The sequence below is a fragment of the Osmerus mordax genome, chromosome 11 (assembly GCF_038355195.1).
Source record: "Osmerus mordax isolate fOsmMor3 chromosome 11, fOsmMor3.pri, whole genome shotgun sequence".
Taxonomy (NCBI): Eukaryota; Metazoa; Chordata; class Actinopteri; order Osmeriformes; family Osmeridae; genus Osmerus; species Osmerus mordax.
Window position 1 is genome coordinate 652818 of NC_090060.1, and position 19265 is coordinate 672082.

At 47.7% G+C, this 19265-nt stretch overlaps 1 protein-coding gene and 7 non-coding genes across 8 annotated transcripts; 6 read left to right on the forward strand and 2 right to left on the reverse strand.

Moving 5' to 3' along the window:
- The first annotated feature begins 263 nt into the window (after nt 1–263).
- LOC136951459 (piggyBac transposable element-derived protein 4-like) lies at nt 264–2176 on the forward strand. Its single transcript, XM_067245856.1, is given in 4 exon segments — nt 264–324; nt 393–833; nt 836–1451; nt 1453–2176. Coding segments are annotated over 4 exon segments (1842 nt in total).
- Nucleotides 2177–6865: 4689 nt separating this feature from the next.
- On the forward strand, nt 6866–6938 carry trnak-uuu (transfer RNA lysine (anticodon UUU)). The gene has a single exon. It is a non-coding gene; the product is annotated as a tRNA-Lys (tRNA).
- A 219-nt stretch (nt 6939–7157) lies between these two features.
- On the reverse strand, nt 7158–7229 carry trnae-uuc (transfer RNA glutamic acid (anticodon UUC)). Its single transcript has one exon. It is a non-coding gene; the product is annotated as a tRNA-Glu (tRNA).
- A 1045-nt stretch (nt 7230–8274) lies between these two features.
- trnaw-cca (transfer RNA tryptophan (anticodon CCA)) lies at nt 8275–8346 on the reverse strand. Its single transcript has one exon. It is a non-coding gene; the product is annotated as a tRNA-Trp (tRNA).
- Nucleotides 8347–11269: 2923 nt separating this feature from the next.
- Nucleotides 11270–11351, forward strand: trnal-aag (transfer RNA leucine (anticodon AAG)). Its single transcript has one exon. It is a non-coding gene; the product is annotated as a tRNA-Leu (tRNA).
- Nucleotides 11352–12385: 1034 nt separating this feature from the next.
- trnal-aag (transfer RNA leucine (anticodon AAG)) lies at nt 12386–12467 on the forward strand. The gene has a single exon. It is a non-coding gene; the product is annotated as a tRNA-Leu (tRNA).
- A 1764-nt stretch (nt 12468–14231) lies between these two features.
- trnal-aag (transfer RNA leucine (anticodon AAG)) lies at nt 14232–14310 on the forward strand. The gene has a single exon. It is a non-coding gene; the product is annotated as a tRNA-Leu (tRNA).
- Nucleotides 14311–15094: 784 nt separating this feature from the next.
- trnal-uag (transfer RNA leucine (anticodon UAG)) lies at nt 15095–15176 on the forward strand. The gene has a single exon. It is a non-coding gene; the product is annotated as a tRNA-Leu (tRNA).
- The last annotated feature ends 4089 nt before the right edge of the window (nt 15177–19265 follow it).

Genomic DNA, 19265 nt, shown 5'->3' on the forward strand with positions numbered 1-19265 from the left:
AATTGATAAGGTCGGAACGGCGGGAGACAAATGGTAACCGCGGTCGGACCCGTCTGCCGAGCGAACGGCCAAGAGGGGTCGTCGCAGGCCAACATTTCAAAGACGGCCTTTACGATTCGACAATTCTTGATCGCTCTTTGGTGGTCGAATTAGGGAGGCGTCCTTAGAATAATTTGTCCATGCAATGTCGTAAGCTGTAGACAAGTGCTACTAACACACGTTCCGTGGGGGTCAGGACAGCTTCTGTCTAGGGTAACGCAGCTATGGCTCGGGATTTCAGTGCGCTGCAAGTTCTACAGCAGATGTTTGCCAATATCGAGCAAAGTGAGTCTGAAGAGGAGGCAGAGGATGTGTCAGAAGATGACGGGAAGAGTGTGCAGAGAATGTGGCAGAAGAGGACGAGGAAGAAGAAGAAGAAGACGGGCAAGAGTACGCGGAGCATGTGTCAGAAGAGGAAGACGGGCAAGAGTACGACGCAGTCAACCACGACGACGACGCTGCCGCCGACCAAGCCCCTCAAATCGACAGAGATACTTTCTTGTCGAAAAACGGCCAAATTGAATGGTGTCCGATTGCGTATCGGAGGAATCCGAGGCTGCTGTCGCAACGTGACAGTACGGAGAGGACCCCCAGAGGACCCACAGCTTACGCCGTTTCTCACGCTCACGACATCGTCTCCGCATTTTTACTCTTTGTCACGCCACAAATCGAAAGAGTAATCTTGGACGTCACAAATCGGGAAGGTTATCTGAAACGCGGAGAGGAGTGGAAAGCCATGGACGCCACTGACCTACGTGCCTACATAGGGCTGCTAATCCTGGCAGGGGTGTACAAGTCCGAGGCGAAGCGGCCGCCAGTCTATGGGACGCGCAAAGTGGCAGAGCGATTTTCCGTGCTACCATGCAGCTGAAACTCTTCTACACCTATTCGACGTCGATACGATTTGACGACCGTGGGACACGAGCGGCAAGACGCGCGACGGACAAGTTGGCAGCGATAAGAGAGGTCTGGGATATGTGGGTAGAGAGATTACCACGCCTCTACGACCCAGGGCCCGAAGTGACCGTGGATGAACAACTGCTCGCGTTCAGAGGACGGTGTCCTTTCAAGCAGTACATGCCAAGCAAACCGGCAAAATACGGCATCAAGTCGTGGGTCACGCGCGATGCAAAATCAAGCTACGCTTGGAAGATGCAAGTCTACACCGGGAAGCAGATGGACGGAGTCCCGGAGAGGAACCAGGGGATGCGCGTCATGCTCGACGTGACAGAGGGCCTGAAGGATCGCAATGTCACGTGTGACAATTTCTTCACCTCTTACGAACTCGGACGAGAGCTCATGGCGACGAGAAACATGACCGTGGTTGGCACCGTGCGAAAGAACAGGGCCGAGCTCCCGTCCGAGCTGCTGACGACGAAGACGCGACGGGTGCTGTCGTCGCAGTTCGCCTTCAACCACCACTCTGGTTTCCTACCTCGCGAAGAAAAATAAGAACATTTTACTCATGAGCATACACCACACAGACGCTGAAATCAGTGACAGAAACGACAGCAAACCGACCATCGTCCTGGATTATAATTTGAACAAAGGAGGAGTCGACAATCTGGATAAGGTCATCACGGCCTACAGCTGTAAAAGGAAGACGGCCCGCTGGCCCCTCGTCATCTTCAGCAACATCGTTGACGTCTCCTCCTACAACGCCTTTGTGATATGGAGAGAGGTCAACCCCAACTGGATGCCGCGTAAGCGCAACAAGAGGAGGTTTTTCCTCGAGCAGCTCGGAAGGGCCCTCGTGACTCCGCTGATCGAAAGAAGACGATGTCTGCCCCGCACGGGAGCTGCTGCCACGGTTGTGAAAGATCTACGGATGGCAGCAGCCGCCGCCGCCGCCTCCTCATCAGCAGGACCGACGTCGCCGGTCCCTGCCAGTAAGAGGAAGAGATGTCAAGTCTGCCCGGTGAAGAGGGACCGTAAAACGTTCACCGTTTGTCGCGGGTGTAAGAGGCCTGTCTGCAAATCCTGTTCTCATGTATACTGCCCCACATGCCCCACCGAGCTGGGCTTCGGCCAAGGAGAGGTTCCCGTTGACCCTGGACGACCTGCGGGAGTGTGTGCAGAGACTGAACAACTCAGTCGAGTGCAGAAGAGGGCTTTGCTCAAGCCACAGCGCTGCTAACGCTACTACCAACACATGCACCACGATGTATATGTCGTGGTGAAGCAAACTGACGTTGTGGTCACAAGGAACCGGAGACAGTGTGTCTTCTGAAAATTTTACATAATACAAAAATAAATAAAGTCAAACCTTTCATTCCCATGCTGTGGGTCACAACGACCCCCAAGACAGCGCGAAGGGGGCGTAATAGACAACGCTGTGGGTCACAAGGACCCGGAGACAGCGCGAAGGATAAGTTCAGGCTGTATAGACAATGAGGAGAGCGTGAGGGTTAATGTGTTTGTTACTTTGTTGAGGTTTGAGTCTTATTTTTCTTAATGGACTGTTTGGGTTTATGTTGTTTTAAAAAATAATAATTGAGGAATGTTATGGCAGGTTTTGACATAGTTACAATATCTATGTTTCTTTAAGCGGTAAAAAGTAAGTTCCTTTGTTATAGACTGACGAATGTTAGAAACTGAGGCTCTGTGGTGTGGTTTACTCTGTAGAATGGACACTTAGATTGTCTTAAGGTATTTATGGTGTTGTTTTATGATACCTAACTAAGAGCCAGAGGGTCTTAGTTAGGTCTGGGGGTTGGGGGAGATTGTTATCTCAGTTGAGCGAGCTGACCTAACCTTTTGGCCAAGGAGATTGTGTCCTGTGTCCTGTTTGTGTATCATTAACCATCTCCTTCTTTAGAGAGGGAGCTGGGGCATCAAAGAACTGTGGGACACTTGATGTGGAGTCAAACTGTCACTGAGCAGTGCTGACCAATCACAGAGACCACTGCATTGATGAATTGATCATTTATTAGGGCATCTGTTTTAAGTGTATAAAAGCACAAGCTTTATGATTGTTCTTCATCACTCTTGCGAACGAACTGTGGTTAGCACGTCCTTCGTAATGACTGATCAGCAAAGCTTTGTTTAATATTACGTAATTGTATAATCTAAATAAATTGTATTAAAACCACATCTCTTGACTACTCAGATCTACACAGTGCCACTTGAATTTCCACCATTACAGCTACCAGCTTTTTCTTTTTTCTTTTTTTTTTTCACAGGTACACTTGCACTTATAGCTGTTCATGTTGTTTAATTGTAACTTGTTTAACTACATGCTCTTATGGTTCTTCCCTTTGGCACTTACTTTGGTTGTTCACAATGTGTGCTTCATGTTTTTGGCTACTCGCGATGTTTTTTGGCTATCTTGTTGTTATGATCAGTGACCTATGCACTTTGTAAAGCTCTCTCTTGGAAGTCGCTTTGGATAAAAGCGTCTGCTAAATGAATAAATGTAAATGTACCAGTGTTGGTGTGGGAACAGTAGGACTGGCGCTGCATTCGTTCATTCTTGTGTGGAGCGATGTGGGGTGAATCCCCTTCTTGGGAGGTTCGGGATGAATGGCTTTTTACCAAGATACAAGCACAACTAGAGAGGGTACAATTTCTGGGGAAATTGTAGGGTGTGCTTGCTTGCGTCGGTTGCACAGGGGTCCGTTTTTGAATGACATTTTTACAACTGATATTTCTGTATATTTTATATAAAAATGCATACTTATTATTTATAAAGATGACATAGATTTAAAAGCATTTTTTTTTTGCTGCTCATTTACAACTGAAAATATGAGTGAAGTGTAGAATGAAATAGATGTCTTCTCATTTCCCCTGCAAGAGGCAGCCTCATCGTTGAAACAAAACGAATAAATTGGGCAGACCGGTGTAAAAATTGACCTAATCTCTATGACTTATACGTCATTTTAAGTTTTTCCCTTCTCATGATATTTTCAGACATTTAGCCTACTCATTGCATTCATTCATTAATAAAGAACCCCCTTTGAAGATTATTCTACGACGTTACCCGACAGTAGAAGATGGAATCGCGATTCAAACAGTACCATCTGCTAACTGAAAGTATGCCCCCCAAAACGTAAATAAACTTGACATTTATTTAGTGGAAAATCGCTCATTCATAAAAAGCTCACTGGTAGCGATCATTGTCAGTAACAACGCAAAATGCGATATAGCTCTGTGTGGAGAAGCTGCCCCGGTAAATTCTACTACGGTACAGTACTAGACTACTGCTGTGTTCGTCTTGGTAGCAATTGCGTTGGTTGAATTCGATTCAACGTTCCGTTGTACGGTTTAGGCTGAAATTAATTATTTTCATGAACAGATTGACAAAGTTTAGGCTGTGGCAATGAAGTTCAGGTTAGTAGTCAGATAGTTTCCCTACGGAAAGACTTTTGAGTAAGGGGAGTGCCGAACATGTTCTGTTGCCGTTTGACTTAAACAGCTGAGGAGTTGTTGTTAGCTACTCACACTAGTGTCTCGGGTACAGTAGGCTACAGCGTTGCAGTGAGCTACACTGGTTTGAAACCACAGGTAATGGTAATTTCACCAACAAATCGTTTACTAATGTCAGAATAAATCCTACAACGAAAATGTATATGTGAGGAATGTTTATTTTAACGATTGAAAACAGATACATTATAGACCACTGTAGTATGTGTTGCCCGGGCAACACAGGCTAATGTCATGATGCTAATATGTCAGTGAAATAGTAGACTACTGTTTCCGAAAGTAGATGTACTTCCTTAATAATATCAGCTTATATTGTACATTACACATCACAATTGTGTGTCATATCACAAAGTAAAATGAGTAAATATTTATCACCCTGGCCTCTTTGCTTGTGGCGTTTCTGCAGCTGCCTTGCAGTAAAGCTATAGTTAGCCTAGCTATCCCCCAAGTTAACAGATGCGAAACGAATGTTCTGCCAAAGGTAGTCACGCGTGTTTTCGTGACATTATTGCAGACCGGTGTAAAAATTGACCTAATCTCTATGATTTAAACGTCATTTTAAGTTTTTCTCTTCTCATGATATTTTCAGGCATTTAGCCTACTCATATTGCATTCATTCATGAATAAACAACCCCTTTGAAGATTATTCTACGACGTTACCCGGCAGTAGAAGATGGAATCGCAATTCAAACGGTACCATCTGCTAACTGAAAATATGCCCCCCAAAACGTAAATAAGCTTGACATTTATTTAGTGGAAAATCGCTCATTCATAAAAAGCTCACTGGTAGCGATCATTGTCAGTAACAACGCAAAATGCGATATAGCCCTGTGTTGAGAAGCTGCCCCGGTAAATTGTACTACTACGGTACAGTACTAGGCTACTGCTGTGTTCGTCTTGGTAGCGATTGCGTTGGTTGAATTGGATTTAACGTTCCGTTGTACGGTTTAGGCTGAAATTAATTATTTTCATGAACAGATTGACAACGTTTAGGCTGTGGCAATGAAGTTCAGGTTAGTAGTTAGATAGACTTTTGATTTAAGTAAGGGGAGTGCCGAACATTTTCTGTCGCCGTTTGACTTCCTAAACAGCTGTGTACTGTAGCTAGATGTTTTTGTAGTGTGTCTCGCGTAAGCTACAGCGTTGCAGTGAGCTACACTGGTTTGAAACCACAGGTAATGGTAATTTCACCAACAAATCGTTTTCTAATGTCAGAATAAATCCTACAACGAAAATGTATATGTGAGGAATGTTTATTTTAACGATTGAAAACAGATAACGCTACATCATAGACCACTGTAGTATGTGTTGCCCGGGAAACACAGGCTAATGTCATGATGCTAATACTTCAGTGAAATAGTAGACTACTGTTTCCGAAAGTAGATGTACTTCCTTAATAATATCAGCTTATATTGTACATTACACATCACAATTGTGTGTCATATCACAAAGTAAAATGAGTAAATAGTTATCACCCTGGCCTCTTTTCTTGTGGCGTTTCTGCAGCTGCCTTGCAGTAAAGCTATAGTTAGCCTAGCTATCCCCCAAGTTAACAGATGCTAAACGAATGTTCTGGCAAAGGTAGTCACGCGTGTTTTCGTGACGTTAGTGACGCAGTGACGTTAGTAACGTCAGTGACTGTGGCTAGCAAATTAGCCACCGTTAGCTTCACTTTTCGCCACAAAAACTTAATTTAAGCTTAAACCATGCAACGGAACGTAAATTCCAATAGAAGCAACTCAATCGCTACCAAGACGAAACTTTTGACACCTACGTTGTCTATGTAGGCCAAGTATTTACTGAGTTTTAGGGGGGCAAAAAAAAATAAACAAAAAAAATAAATAATAATAATAATATATATGTGAGAGAACAAAGGTTGTGCTCTCGCCGAAGGCTTGAGCACACCCAATAATATATATGTGAGAGAACAAAGGTTGTGCTCTCGCCGAAGGCTTGAGCACACCCAATAATAATATATATGTGAGAGAACAAAGGTTGTGCTCTCGCCGAAGGCTTGAGCACACCCAATGAGGAGAGCGTAAGGGTTATTGCGCTGTCTCTGCCTTTTTGTTAGACACTGCAACGTCTGTGTTGTCTATTACGAGACCCCGCACTGTCTCCGGTTCCTTGTGACCCACAGCGGTCTTCTGAAAATTTTACATAATACAAATATAAATAAAGTCAAACCTTTCATTCCCACGCTGTGGGTCACAACGACCCCCGAGACAGCGCGAAGGTGGCGTAATATACAACATTGTGGGTCAAAATGACCCGGAGACAGCGCGAAGGATAAGTTCAGGCTGCATAGACAATGAGGAGAGCGTGAGGGTTAAGGGTTCGTGTGGGCGAGGAGATTTACATGCGCAAGTTCCACGAAACACCCTGTGTTTTCCGTCCTTCCAGAGCCCGGATAGCTCAGTCGGCAGAGCATCAGACTTTTAATCTGAGGGTCCAGGGTTCAAGTCCCTGTTCGGGCGGCGTGTGTTCAAACCCTGTCGGAGCGGTCCACCTTTGACTCTCTCTCATATACCTCACTTTGAGGAAGCAATGGAAGCTTTTAATCTTGAGGGTCCAGCTTTCGAGTCCCTGCGTGAGCTGTGTGTTCAAACTACACAGCGTGACTTGGTGGCACGCCTTACTTTGAGACAAAGGACGCAAAAAGCCAGCTGTCACCAAGCTTTCGGCTGAACCTAAAGTTCCCTGACCGGGAATCGAACCCGGGCCACGGCGGTGAAAGCGCCGAATCCTAGCCACTAGACCACCAGGGAGAGGCTTGAAAGACCGTTGTGTCAGCAAAGGCTTTCTTCTTTCGTATCTCAACTGGAGAGAGAATGGGGGATCGCATGCCTTCCTCTCTCGTTCACCCTTCGATAGCTCAGTTGGTAGAGCGGAGGACTGTAGGTCAAACGCGGTTAGAAATCCTTAGGTCGCTGGTTCAAATCCTTCTCGAAGGAGGCATTTTTTGGGGTCAAATATTGCCTATCCGACAGCAAGGCTAATCTACCGGCAGGGAAACCCGCCCCCATTTTAAAAGAGGTCTCAAAACAGGTTTCCCTGACCGGGAATCGAACCCGGGCCGCGGAGGTGAGAGCGCCGAATCCTAGCCACTAGACCACCAGGGAGAGCTCTGCTTCCTCGGGCTCACTCTGCTCGCTCACTGTCAAAGATGAGGGCCAAGTTGCAAGGCTAAGCTTTCAAATGAACCTACCACCAGGGAGCGCTTGGCTTCCTCTTGCACCAGAAAAGGCACCGCTGAGATTTGAACTCAGGATCTCCTGTTTACTAGACAGGCGCTTTGACCAACTAAGCCACGGCGCCTTGCTTGGCGCTCCACGACGGGCTCAGGCTGCTGTTTTCTCTTCGGTTTAGGTGCTTTAAGGTTTTCAAACAAGAAAACACTCGTCCCTGGGTGGGCTCGAACCACCATCCTTTCGGTTAACAGCCGAACGCGCTAACCAATTGCTCCACAGAGACCCTGTCTCCACAGGACCAGGACTCGAAAAAATGGAAGGAAACGCTGGGAGACGTGGGCCAAAACTCCCCATGATGAAGAGGAGGAGGAGCGGCCATACTAATAACTCTTCCTGTGATCTGTCAACGGGAGTTTGGGAAGCAAAGACAACGACTCTGGTGGGACTCCAACCCACAACCTTTGAATGGCTTTTCTTTGCCCTGCCTAGAAGTGGTGGCATGACTCACTTTGAGGGAAAGCAATCAGAGCTTGATTTTGCCAGTTCTGTAAAAGAGTGAGCTCTCACTGCGTCCGCAAGAAAGACGTCCTTTTCCCGATGGAGGGCCACACATAATCTCCGCTGACCCCGACGTGATTTGAACACGCAACCTTCTGATCTGGAGTCAGACGCGCTACCGTTGCGCCACGAGGCCCACGTGCATGCAAGGAGGCAACATTCTGACGTGGACTCTGATGTGCAAACGCTGTGCCGCAAAGTGCGCTCAGAGTACCAACTATGGCGTGAACGCCATCAGGATTGACGTTCCAATGGACGTCGCCAAGCTTCTCCTGGGATTCAACGAGATTAGTGCCTGTGCAACACTACCTGAACGATTCCACAGAACAAGTCCCCAAATACGCAATTCTAATTGCAACCTGACTGAGATCACGCAGACTCAGTCTCGTGACCCCTGCAGCTGTTCATTGAAACCAATCTCATAACAAGTTCAAAATCTAACTCCTTCATACGATCCATATTGTCCTTACTTGAACAAATCCATTGTCAAAGGTATTTGGACGTGTTCACTAATGCTGACGATTGGCGAAGTATTTCCATTCTTCAACGAGCAAACCCCGCTACACTTGCCAGGGATTCGCCATACGATCCTTAACCCTTGTGCTACCTTCGGGTCATTGTGACCCACCGTTGTGTTGCGATACCTATACATACCCCTTGTGCTACCTTCGGGTGGGTCACAATGCCTTTACCTAATAACAATAAAAATAAATATTATTTTTGCATTAACCCTGCCACGCCGTGTCGGTGCGACTCTTCCTAATACAAAAACGTAGATACGTAGGGGAGGGGTATATCACATAATATCAACAGTTAAAACTAGGACGAACACTCGCGCTGCCCTCAGGTCATTGTGACCCACCGCAGTGTCTGCGTTGTCAAAGTGTGTATCACGTTATATCACTAGTTAACACTAGGTGGAGCTGTCTCCGGGTCATTGTGACCCAGCGCAGTGTCTGCGTTGTCAATTGTGAACCCGCCGCCTGCCCCAGAAGTTTATATATCAGGTTGCATTTACATTTAGTCATTTAGCAGATGCTCTTATCCAGAGCGACTTACAGTAAGTACAGGGACATTCCCCCGAGGCAAGTAGGGTGAAGTGCCTTGCCCAAGGACACAACATCAGTTGGCATGACCGGGAATCGAACTGGCAACCTTCGGATTACTAGCCCGATTCCCTCACCGCTCAGCCACCTGACTCCCTTATATCACTAGTTAACACTAGGTGGAGCTGTCCGCGGGTCGTTGTGACCCACCGCAGTGTCTGCGTTGTCAATTACGGCGGTCGAATTAGGTAGGTGTCATTGTGCTCTCTCAACTTGACGAGGTTTGATCCACGCCTCCAACCTCTCCCCTGAGTCTAATGACGCCTTTATGATTCGACAATCAGCGACCCCTCTCGGCGGTAGAATGAGTGTGACGTCTGGCGTCAGAGAAACCGCTATCGGACCCGTCTGCCAAGCGGCCGTGCGGCTGCGGCCCTCGGAATCAGATTGGCCACATTGACCTACATTAAATTGATAAGGTAGGAACGAAGGGAGACAGATGAAATCGACGCCTCTCTCCGACCTCGTCTCGTCCACTTTATTTATTTTATTTTTTATTTATTTATTCATATTTATTTTTTTGTCCAACCGCGCGCGCGCCGCCTTTTACGATTCGACGATTGGCGATCCCTCTCGGCGGGAGAATTGTCCTTGCGTCAGAGAACACCGCGGTCGGACCCTTCTGCCAAGCGGCCGTGCGGCTGCGGCCCTCGGAATCAGATTGGCCACATTGACCTACATTAAATTGATAAGGTCGGAATGGCGGGAGACAAATGGTAACCGCGGTCGGACCCGTGTGCCAAGCTGCCGTGCGGCTGCGGCCCTCGGAATTAGATTGGCCACATTGACCTAGATTAATTTGATAAGGTCGGAACGGCGGGAGACAAATGGTAACCGTGGTCGGACCCGTCTGCCAAGCGGCCGTGCGGCTGCGGCCCTCGGAATCAGATTGGCCACATTGACCTAGATTAATTTGATAAGGTCGGAACGGCGGGAGACAAATGGTAACCGTGGTCGGACCCGACCTGCGGGTGTGCAGAAGACTGAACAACTCAGTCGAGTGCAGAAGAGGGCTTTGCTCAAGCCACAGCGCTGCTAACGCTACTACCAACACATGCACCACGATGTATATGTCGTGGTGAGGCAAACTGACGTTGTGACAACTTTTTCATAATAAAAAATAAATAAAGTCAAACCTTTTATTTCTAGCCTTGTCTGCCTAGCCTATTAGTACACTCTCGCGCTGTATCCTAGTCTGCGCTGTGACTCACCATACCTAGTCTGTTACGCCACCCTCGTGCTGACAACCTTTCGTAATACAAAAATAGTCAAGTGAAACATTCTCCGTCGAAATAAAAATGAAATCGTATTTGCCCTGACCATGCAGCGAACCCCGGCCACGGAGCTGAAAGCCCCACAGTCTTGCCACTAGACCACCAGGGAGATACTTGTGTATTGCCTTTCATTCCCACGCTGTGGGTCACAACGACCCCCGAGACAGCGCGAAGGTGGTGTAATATACAACGCTGTGGGTCACAATGACCCGGAGACAGCGCGAAGGATAAGTTCAGGTTGCATAGAAAATGAGGAGAGCGTAAGGGTTATTGCGCTGTCTCTGCCTTTTTGTTAGACACGGCAACGTCTGTGTTGTCTATTACGAGACCCCGCACTGTCTCCGGTTCCTTGTGACCCACAGCGGTCTTCTGAAAATTTTACATAATACAAAAATAAATAAAGTCAAACCTTTCATTCCCACGCTGTGGGTCACAACGACCCCCGATACAGCGCGAAGGTGGCGTAATATACAACGCTGCGGGTCACAACGACCCCCGAGACAGCGCGAAGGTGGCGTAATATACAACGTTGTGGGTCACAATGACCCGGAGACAGCGCGAAGGATAAGTTCAGGCTGCATAGACAATGAGGAGAGCGTGAGGGTTAAGAACGTTACGTGAGCTCCCGGACGTTCGATCAGCTTCGAGAAGAGCTCGGGGGGCAACGACTTGACAACTGGGTAGCGTGGCCGAGCGGTCCAAGGCGCTGGATTAAGGCTCCAGTCTCTCCGGAGGCGTGGGTTCAAATCCCACCGCTGCCACTTTTGTAGGGTGCTAACGCCGTCCCATTGCTTTGAAGTCAGTAAGTGGGTTTGAAAAAGTGAACTGTGGCTCGACATGTGCGATTGTATATGAGTTTTTGGGACATCGTAGTTATAGTGGCAACTACAGTAGCATAATTTTTTCCTTGAAGTTGACGGGGTTCAATCCCCAGCCAATACAGACCGTGGAGAGGCATCTCGTCTCTTGTGACGGTCGATAGCATCACGATTAGGCCACGTGTTCCAAACTCCGCAGAAGTATAAACCAGGCTTAGGGCAATTTCTTACTAGTTGACGTTCAAGCGCTTCCAGGCATTAAGAATGTCACGTGAGCTCCTGGACGATCAATCAGCTTCGAGAAGAGCTCGGGGGGCAATGTCCTGACAACTGGGTAGCGTGTCCGAGCGGTCCAAGGCGCTGGATTAAGGCTCCAGTCTCTCCGGAGGCGTGGGTTCAAATCCCACAGTTGTCACTTTTGTAGGGTGCTAACGCCGTCCCATTGCTTTGAAGTCAGTAAGTGGGTTTGAAAAAGTGAACTGTGGCTCGACATGTGCGATTGTATATGATTTTTTGGGACATCGTAGTTATAGTGGCAACTACAGTAGCAACTTTTTTCCTTGAAGTTGACGGGGTTCAATCCCCAGCCAATACAGACCGTGGAGAGGTATCTCGTCTCTTGTGACGGTCGAACACATCACAATTAGGCCACGTGTTCCAAACTCCGCAGAAGTGTAAACCAGGCTTAGGGCAATTTCTTACCAGTTGGACGTCAGTAGGTGGTGTGGAAAGGTGAACCGTCCCTCGAAATGCTGTGCGATCATGGAGGCTGTTGTGGGCAATGGTGGTATAGTGGCAAGCATAGCTGCCTTCCAAGCAGTTGACCCGGGTTTGATTACCGGCCAATGAAGAATCTTGAGAGAGGTTTGTTTTATCTTGTGACGTTCAACAGCTTCCAGGCATTAAGAACGTCTCGTGAGCTCCCGGACGATCGATCAGCTTCGAGAAGAGCTCGGGGGGCAATGACTTGACAACTGGGTAGCGTGGCCGAGCGGTCCAAGGCGCTGGATTAAGGCTCCAGTCTTTCTGGAGGCGTGGGTTCAAATCCCACCGCTGCCACTTTTGTAGGGTGCTAACGCCGTCCCATTGCTTTGAAGTCAGTAAGTGGGTTTGAAAAAGTGAACTGTGGCTCGACATGTGCGATTGTATATGATTTTTTGGGACATCGTAGTTATAGTGGCAACTACAGTAGCAAATTTTTTCCTTGACGTTGACGGGGTTCAATACCCAGCCAATACAGACCGTGGAGAGGCATCTCGTCTCTTGTGACGGTCGATAGCATCACGATTAGGCCACGTGTTCCAAACTCCGCAGAAGTATAAACCAGGCTTAGGGCAATTTCTTACTAGTTGACGTTCAAGCGCTTCCAGGCATTAAGAATGTCACGTGAGCTCCTGGACGATCAATCAGCTTCAAGAAGAGCTCGGGGGGCAATGTCCTGACAACTGGGTAGCGTGCCCGAGTTGTCCAAGGCGCTGGATTAAGGCTCCAGTCTCTCCGGAGGCGTGGGTTCAAATCCTGCCGCTGCCACTTTTGTAGGGTGCTAACGCCGTCCCATTGCTTTGAAGTCAGTAAGTGGGTTTGAAAAAGTGAACTGTGGCTCGACATGTGCGATTGTGTATGATTTTTTGGGGCATCGTAGTGATAGTGGCAACTACAGTGGCAACTTTTTTCCTTGAAGTTGACGAGGTTCAATCCCCAGCCAATACAGACCGTGGAGAGGTATCTCGTCTCTTGTGACGGTCGAACCCATCACAATTAGGCAAGGTGTTCCAAACTCCGCAGAAGTGTAAACCAGGCTTAGGGCAATTTCTTACTAGTTGGACGTCAGTAGGTGGTGTGGAAAGGTGAACCGTCCCTCGAAATGCTGTGTGATCATGGAGGCTGTTGTGGGCATTGGTGGTTTAGCGGCAAGCATAGCTGCCTTCCAAGCAGACGACCCGGGTTCGATTCCTGGCCAATGCAGAACATTGAGAGATTCAAATCAACTTTATTTCGCCATGTATACAGATACTAGAAATTTGATTTGGTATTCTCCATGCAGGCTATAGCATCACAAATAGAACAACAAGACAAAAAAGAAAAACAATACAAGGACAGATAGTACCAGTATGAGCAAAATAATAAATAAGAATGGAGGTAATGTTAAATAAAGCGCTGTAAAGTACATGTGTAAGAGCTATTTAGGAGGGCTATTGTTAGATGTGTTTCATCTTGTGACGTTCAACCGCTTCCAGGCATTAAGAATGTCAAGTGAGCTCCTGGACGATCGATCAGCTTCGGGAAGAGCCCGGGGCCTAAGACCTGACAACGTGGTAGCGTGACCGAGCGGTCCAAGGCGCTGGATTAAGGCTCCAGTCTTCGGCAGCGTAGTTATAGTGGCAACTACAGAGGCAACTTTTTTCCTTGAAGTTGACAGGGTTCAATCCCCAGCCAGTAAAGACCGTGGAGAGGCATCTCGTCTCTAATGACGGTCGATAGCATCACAATTAGGCCACGTGTTCCAAACTCCGCAGAAGTATAAACCAGGCTTAGGGCAATTTCTTACTAGTTGGACGTCAGTAGGTGGTGTGGAAAGGTGAACCGTCCCTCGAAATGCTGTGCGATCATGGAGGCTGTTGTGGGCATTGGTGGTATAGTGGCAAGCATAGCTTCCTTCCAAGCAGTTGACCCGGGTTCGTTTCCTGGCCAATGCAGAACCTTGAGAGAGATGTGTTTTATCTTGTGACTTTCAACCGCTTCCAGGCATTAAGAATGTCATGTGAGCTCCCGGACGAACGATCAGCATCGAGAAGAGCTCAGGGGGCAACAACCTCACAACTGGGTAGAGTGGCCGAGCGGTCCAAGGCGCTGGATTAAGGCTCCAGTCTCTCCGGCGTGGGTTCAAATCCCACCACTGCCACTTTTGTAGGGTGCTAACGCCGTCCCATTGCTTTGAAGTCAGTAAGTGGGTTTGAAAAAGTGAACTCTGGCTCGACATGTGCGATTGTATATGATTTTTTGGGGCATCGTAGGTTTAGTGGCAACTACAGTGGCAACTTTTTTCCATAAAGTTGACAGGGTTCAATCCCCAGCAAATACAGACCGTGGAGAGGCATCTCGTCTCTTGTGACGTTCGATAGCATCACGATTAGGCCACGTGTTCCAAACTCCGCAGAAGTATAAACCAGGTTTAGGGCAATTTCTTACTAGTTGGACGTCAGTAGGTGGTGTGGAAAGGTGAACCGTCCCTCGAAATGCTGAGCGATCATGGAGACTGTTGAGGGCATTGGTGGGATAGTGGCAAGCATAGCTGCGTTCCAAGCAGTTGACCCGGATTCGTTTCCCGGCCAACGCAGAACCTTGAGAGAGATTCAAATCAAATTTATTTCGCCATGTATACAGATACTAGAAATTTGATTTGGTATTCTCCATGCAGGCAATAGCATCACAAAAAGAACAAGACAAAAAAGAAAAACAATACAAGGACAGATAATACCAGTATGAGCAAAATAATAAATAAGAATGGAGGTAATGTTAAATAAAGCGCTGTAAAGTACATGTGTAAGAGCTATTTAGGAGGGCTATTGTTAGATGTGTTTCATCTTGTGACGTTCAACCGCTTTCAGGCATTAAGAATGTCACGTGAGCTCCTGGACGATCGATCAGCTTCGGGAAGAGCCCGGGGGGCTAAGACCTGACAACGTGGTAGTGTGGCCGAGCGGTCCAAGGCGCTGGATTTAGGCTCCAGTCTCTCCGAAGGCGTGGGTTCAAATCCCACCGCTGCCACTTTTGTAGGGTGCTAATGCCGTCACATTGCTTTGAAGTCAGTAAGTGGGTTTGAAAAAGTGAACTGTGGCTCGACATGTGCGATTGTATATGATTTTTTGGGGCATCGTATTTATAGTGGCAACTACAGTGGCAACTTTTTTCCTTGAAGTTGACGGGGTTCAATCCCCAGCCAGTAAAGACCGTGGAGAGGCATCTCGTCTCTAATGACGGTCGGATAGCATCACAATTAGGCCACGTGTTCCAAACTCCGCAGAAGTATAAACCAGGCTTAGGGCAATCACTGTGGGAGAGTGGGAAACGTCATATCGATTCCTTTTTATGTCTTGACATGTGAAGAATTGACAATAAAGCTACTTGAAACTTTAACTGTGCTTCAGACTGCATAGCCTTGAGGTTTTTTGCGTCAGGTAGGCTATAGGCTACATTTTTATACAGTATAGGCGATGCAGAAAAAAGCCGCAGCATGCGTTGCTGTAAGAAAAGTGTACTTGGCGCTTAACCAGCTGATGAATCAATTCATCATATTCCCTGGCCATGTCCCAGTCAATGACATCAAAGAGGGATTTACACATATGCCTACATGCATATACACATATATAGTACATGATATAAGCGCAGTAGCTTACATATATCCTCATAATTGTCTATGAATTCGTATCAATTAGATACTCCTTGGCCTTGTTTTTATTTAGCCTACTTATTCTGAAAGAGTTGAGATCATTATTTTCGCTAGCAAGATCTCATTCGATTATTAATTTCCATTAAGCCTATACCAGCAGGCACAATTAAAGAAATGTGATCTGATTGATTGGGGTAATGAGGCACTTAAGATGAGCCTTTACATTTCCCCAAAACTTTCGCATTTAGCTTATCGGCAATTGTTTCCCAAGCTGCTTGTTTTGCTCTGGCAGCGGTGGCGGTGTTTGACTTAGCCATGATAATATGCTTATTGTCTTATTAGAGACTCATTATAATAGTTTGCTCGGATGGCAACAATAGCCTATCACCACTCTCTCTTTCGTCTTTTCCGCCATCATACCGTTAAAAAATCACGGTTTTGGTGATCGACCTTTCCTTCCTTTTGAAGTAGGACGTGCACGTGCAATTTCCCTGATAAGTTTAGCCTGATTGAAATTAACCACATGATTTGGATGCGGATCAACCGTTGACGAACCGATATTTGCTGTTCTCACTCATCTCGCTAATGTTAACGGGCTAAAGGGACAATTGATTAACTTGATGAAAGGGGATTCATCCCGAACCTCCCAAGAAGGGGGTTCACCCCGCACCGCTCCACACAAGAATGGGCGAATGCAGCCCCCATCCCACTGTCCCCACACCAACACCATGGTAACACTATTAGGGGGCATGGTTTTACATGTCCCTTTAGCAATAACTGAACAACGCGTATTCTTCAGCGTTACACTTGCACAAAAAAGCGGGACACGTGGAACCATCTGTCCAGCAGGGGCTGACTTCAACCACGCCCGGATCTGCCAGCAGTTCTTCACAGGACGATGATTGGTCCCAAACCCTGTGTCCTGAGAAGAAGGTTGAAACCAAGCAGCCGCTGTCAAGGGCGGGTTTGGGTTCTCAGATCAAAAGCTCTTGTAGGTTCCACCGAGATTTGAACTCGAATTGCTGGATTCAGAGTCCAGAGTGCTGACCGTTACACCATGGAACCCCACCGTGAGGCAGACGGAAAGACTCACGAAAGAGACTGTGCATCTCTCTGGCTTTTGTAACCCTTTTGTAACCCTTTCCAACCCTCTCGCCTCCCGTCTTAGCGTGACGGCATTCTGGCACGTGACGTCACGTCCCACTCGTCACGGAAGCATTGGTGGTTCAGTGGTAGAATTCTCGCCTGCCACGCGGGAGGCCCGGGTTCGATTCCCGGCCAATGCACTGCTCTTGCGTGGACCGTCGTTGGCCTTGCTTTCAGTTGATTTGGCCTCTTTGCCGCGTGTAACCTCTTGAGCTAGCACGGCGCTCCAAGTCAGACTACCGTGTCCTCGTTAGTATAGTGGTCAGTATCCCCGCCTGTCACGCGGGAGACCAGGGTTCCATTCCCTGACGGGGAGAAATGCTCTTTTTGCTTAGTGTGGTTCACTGGCATCTCACAGAACTTGATTTGAAGGACACTTTATTTCTGTCAGACATTCGTGTGTTGCAGTAAGATGACCGGGTGGCTATTCGGGACATCCGGCATGGCTCCAAACAAGAATGAGCAAAAACACATTTACAATAGAACAGAAAATGAGTCGTGATCGTATGGTTTTAGGTTTCTCGTCGCTAACACGTGCGGCTATCAGAACCATCGCATCACTCCTCAAATGACTGAAGTTACCTAGACTAGATGAATAACATCATTTAAAGTAGCTAACTTGGCTCTTCTTAACAACATTAAATGAAAAATACGAATATTTGTGTTTGAAACTTGATGAAAGGGGATTCATCCCGAACCTCCCAAGAAGGGGGTTCACCCCGCACCGCTCCACACAAGAATGGGCGAATGCAGCCCCCATCCCACTGTCCCCACACCAACACCATGGTAACACTATTAGGGGGCATGGTTTTACATGTCCCTTTAGCAATAACTGAACAACGCGTATTCTTCAGCGTTACACTTGCACAAAAAAGCGGGACACGTGGAACCATCTGTCCAGCAGGGGCTGACTTCAACCACGCCCGGATCTGCCAGCAGTTCTTCACAGGACGATGATTGGTCCCAAACCCTGTGTCCTGAGAAGAAGGTTGAAACCAAGCAGCCGCTGTCAAGGGCGGGTTTGGGTTCTCAGATCAAAAGCTCTTGTAGGTTCCACCGAGATTTGAACTCGGATTGCTGGATTCAGAGTCCAGAGTGCTGACCGTTCGTTACACCATGGAACCCCACCGTGAGGCAGACGGAAAGACTCACGAAAGAGACTGTGCATCTCTCTGGCTTTTGTAACCCTTTTGTAACCCTTTCCAACCCTCTCGCCTCCCGTCTTAGCGTGACGGCATTCTGGCACGTGACGTCACGTCCCACTCGTCACGGAAGCATTGGTGGTTCAGTGGTAGAATTCTCGCCTGCCACGCGGGAGGCCCGGGTTCGATTCCCGGCCAATGCACTGCTCTTGCGTGGACCGTCGTTGGCCTTGCTTTCAGTTGATTTGGCCTCTTTGCCGCGTGTAACCTCTTGAGCTAGCACGGCGCTCCAAGTCAGACTACCGTGTCCTCGTTAGTATAGTGGTCAGTATCCCTGCCTGTCACGCGGGAGACCAGGGTTCCATTCCCTGACGGGGAGAAATGCTCTTTTTGCTTAGTGTGGTTCACTGGCATCTCACAGAACTTGATTTGAAGGACACTTTATTTCTGTCAGACATTCGTGTGTTGCAGTAAGATGACCGGGTGGCTATTCGGGACATCCGGCATGGCTCCAAACAAGAATGAGCAAAAACACATTTACAATAGAACAGAAAATGAGTCGTGATCGTATGGTTTTAGGTTTCTCGTCGCTAACACGTGCGGCTATCAGAACCATCGCATCACTCCTCAAATGACTGAAGTTACCTAGACTAGATGAATAACATCATTTAAAGTAGCTAACTTGGCTCTTCTTAACAACATTAAATGAAAAATACGAATATTTGTGTTTGAAACTTGATGAAAGGGGATTCATCCCGAACCTCCCAAGAAGGGGGTTCACCCCGCACCGCTCCACACAAGAATGGGCGAATGCAGCCCCCATCCCACTGTCCCCACACCAACACCATGGTAACACTATTAGGGGGCATGGTTTTACATGTCCCTTTAGCAATAACTGAACAACGCGTATTCTTCAGCGTTACACTTGCACAAAAAAGCGGGACACGTGGAACCATCTGTCCAGCAGGGGCTGACTTCAACCACGCCCGGATCTGCCAGCAGTTCTTCACAGGACGATGATTGGTCCCAAACCCTGTGTCCTGAGAAGAAGGTTGAAACCAAGCAGCCGCTGTCAAGGGCGGGTTTGGGTTCTCAGATCAAAAGCTCTTGTAGGTTCCACCGAGATTTGAACTCGGATTGCTGGATTCAGAGTCCAGAGTGCTGACCGTTCGTTACACC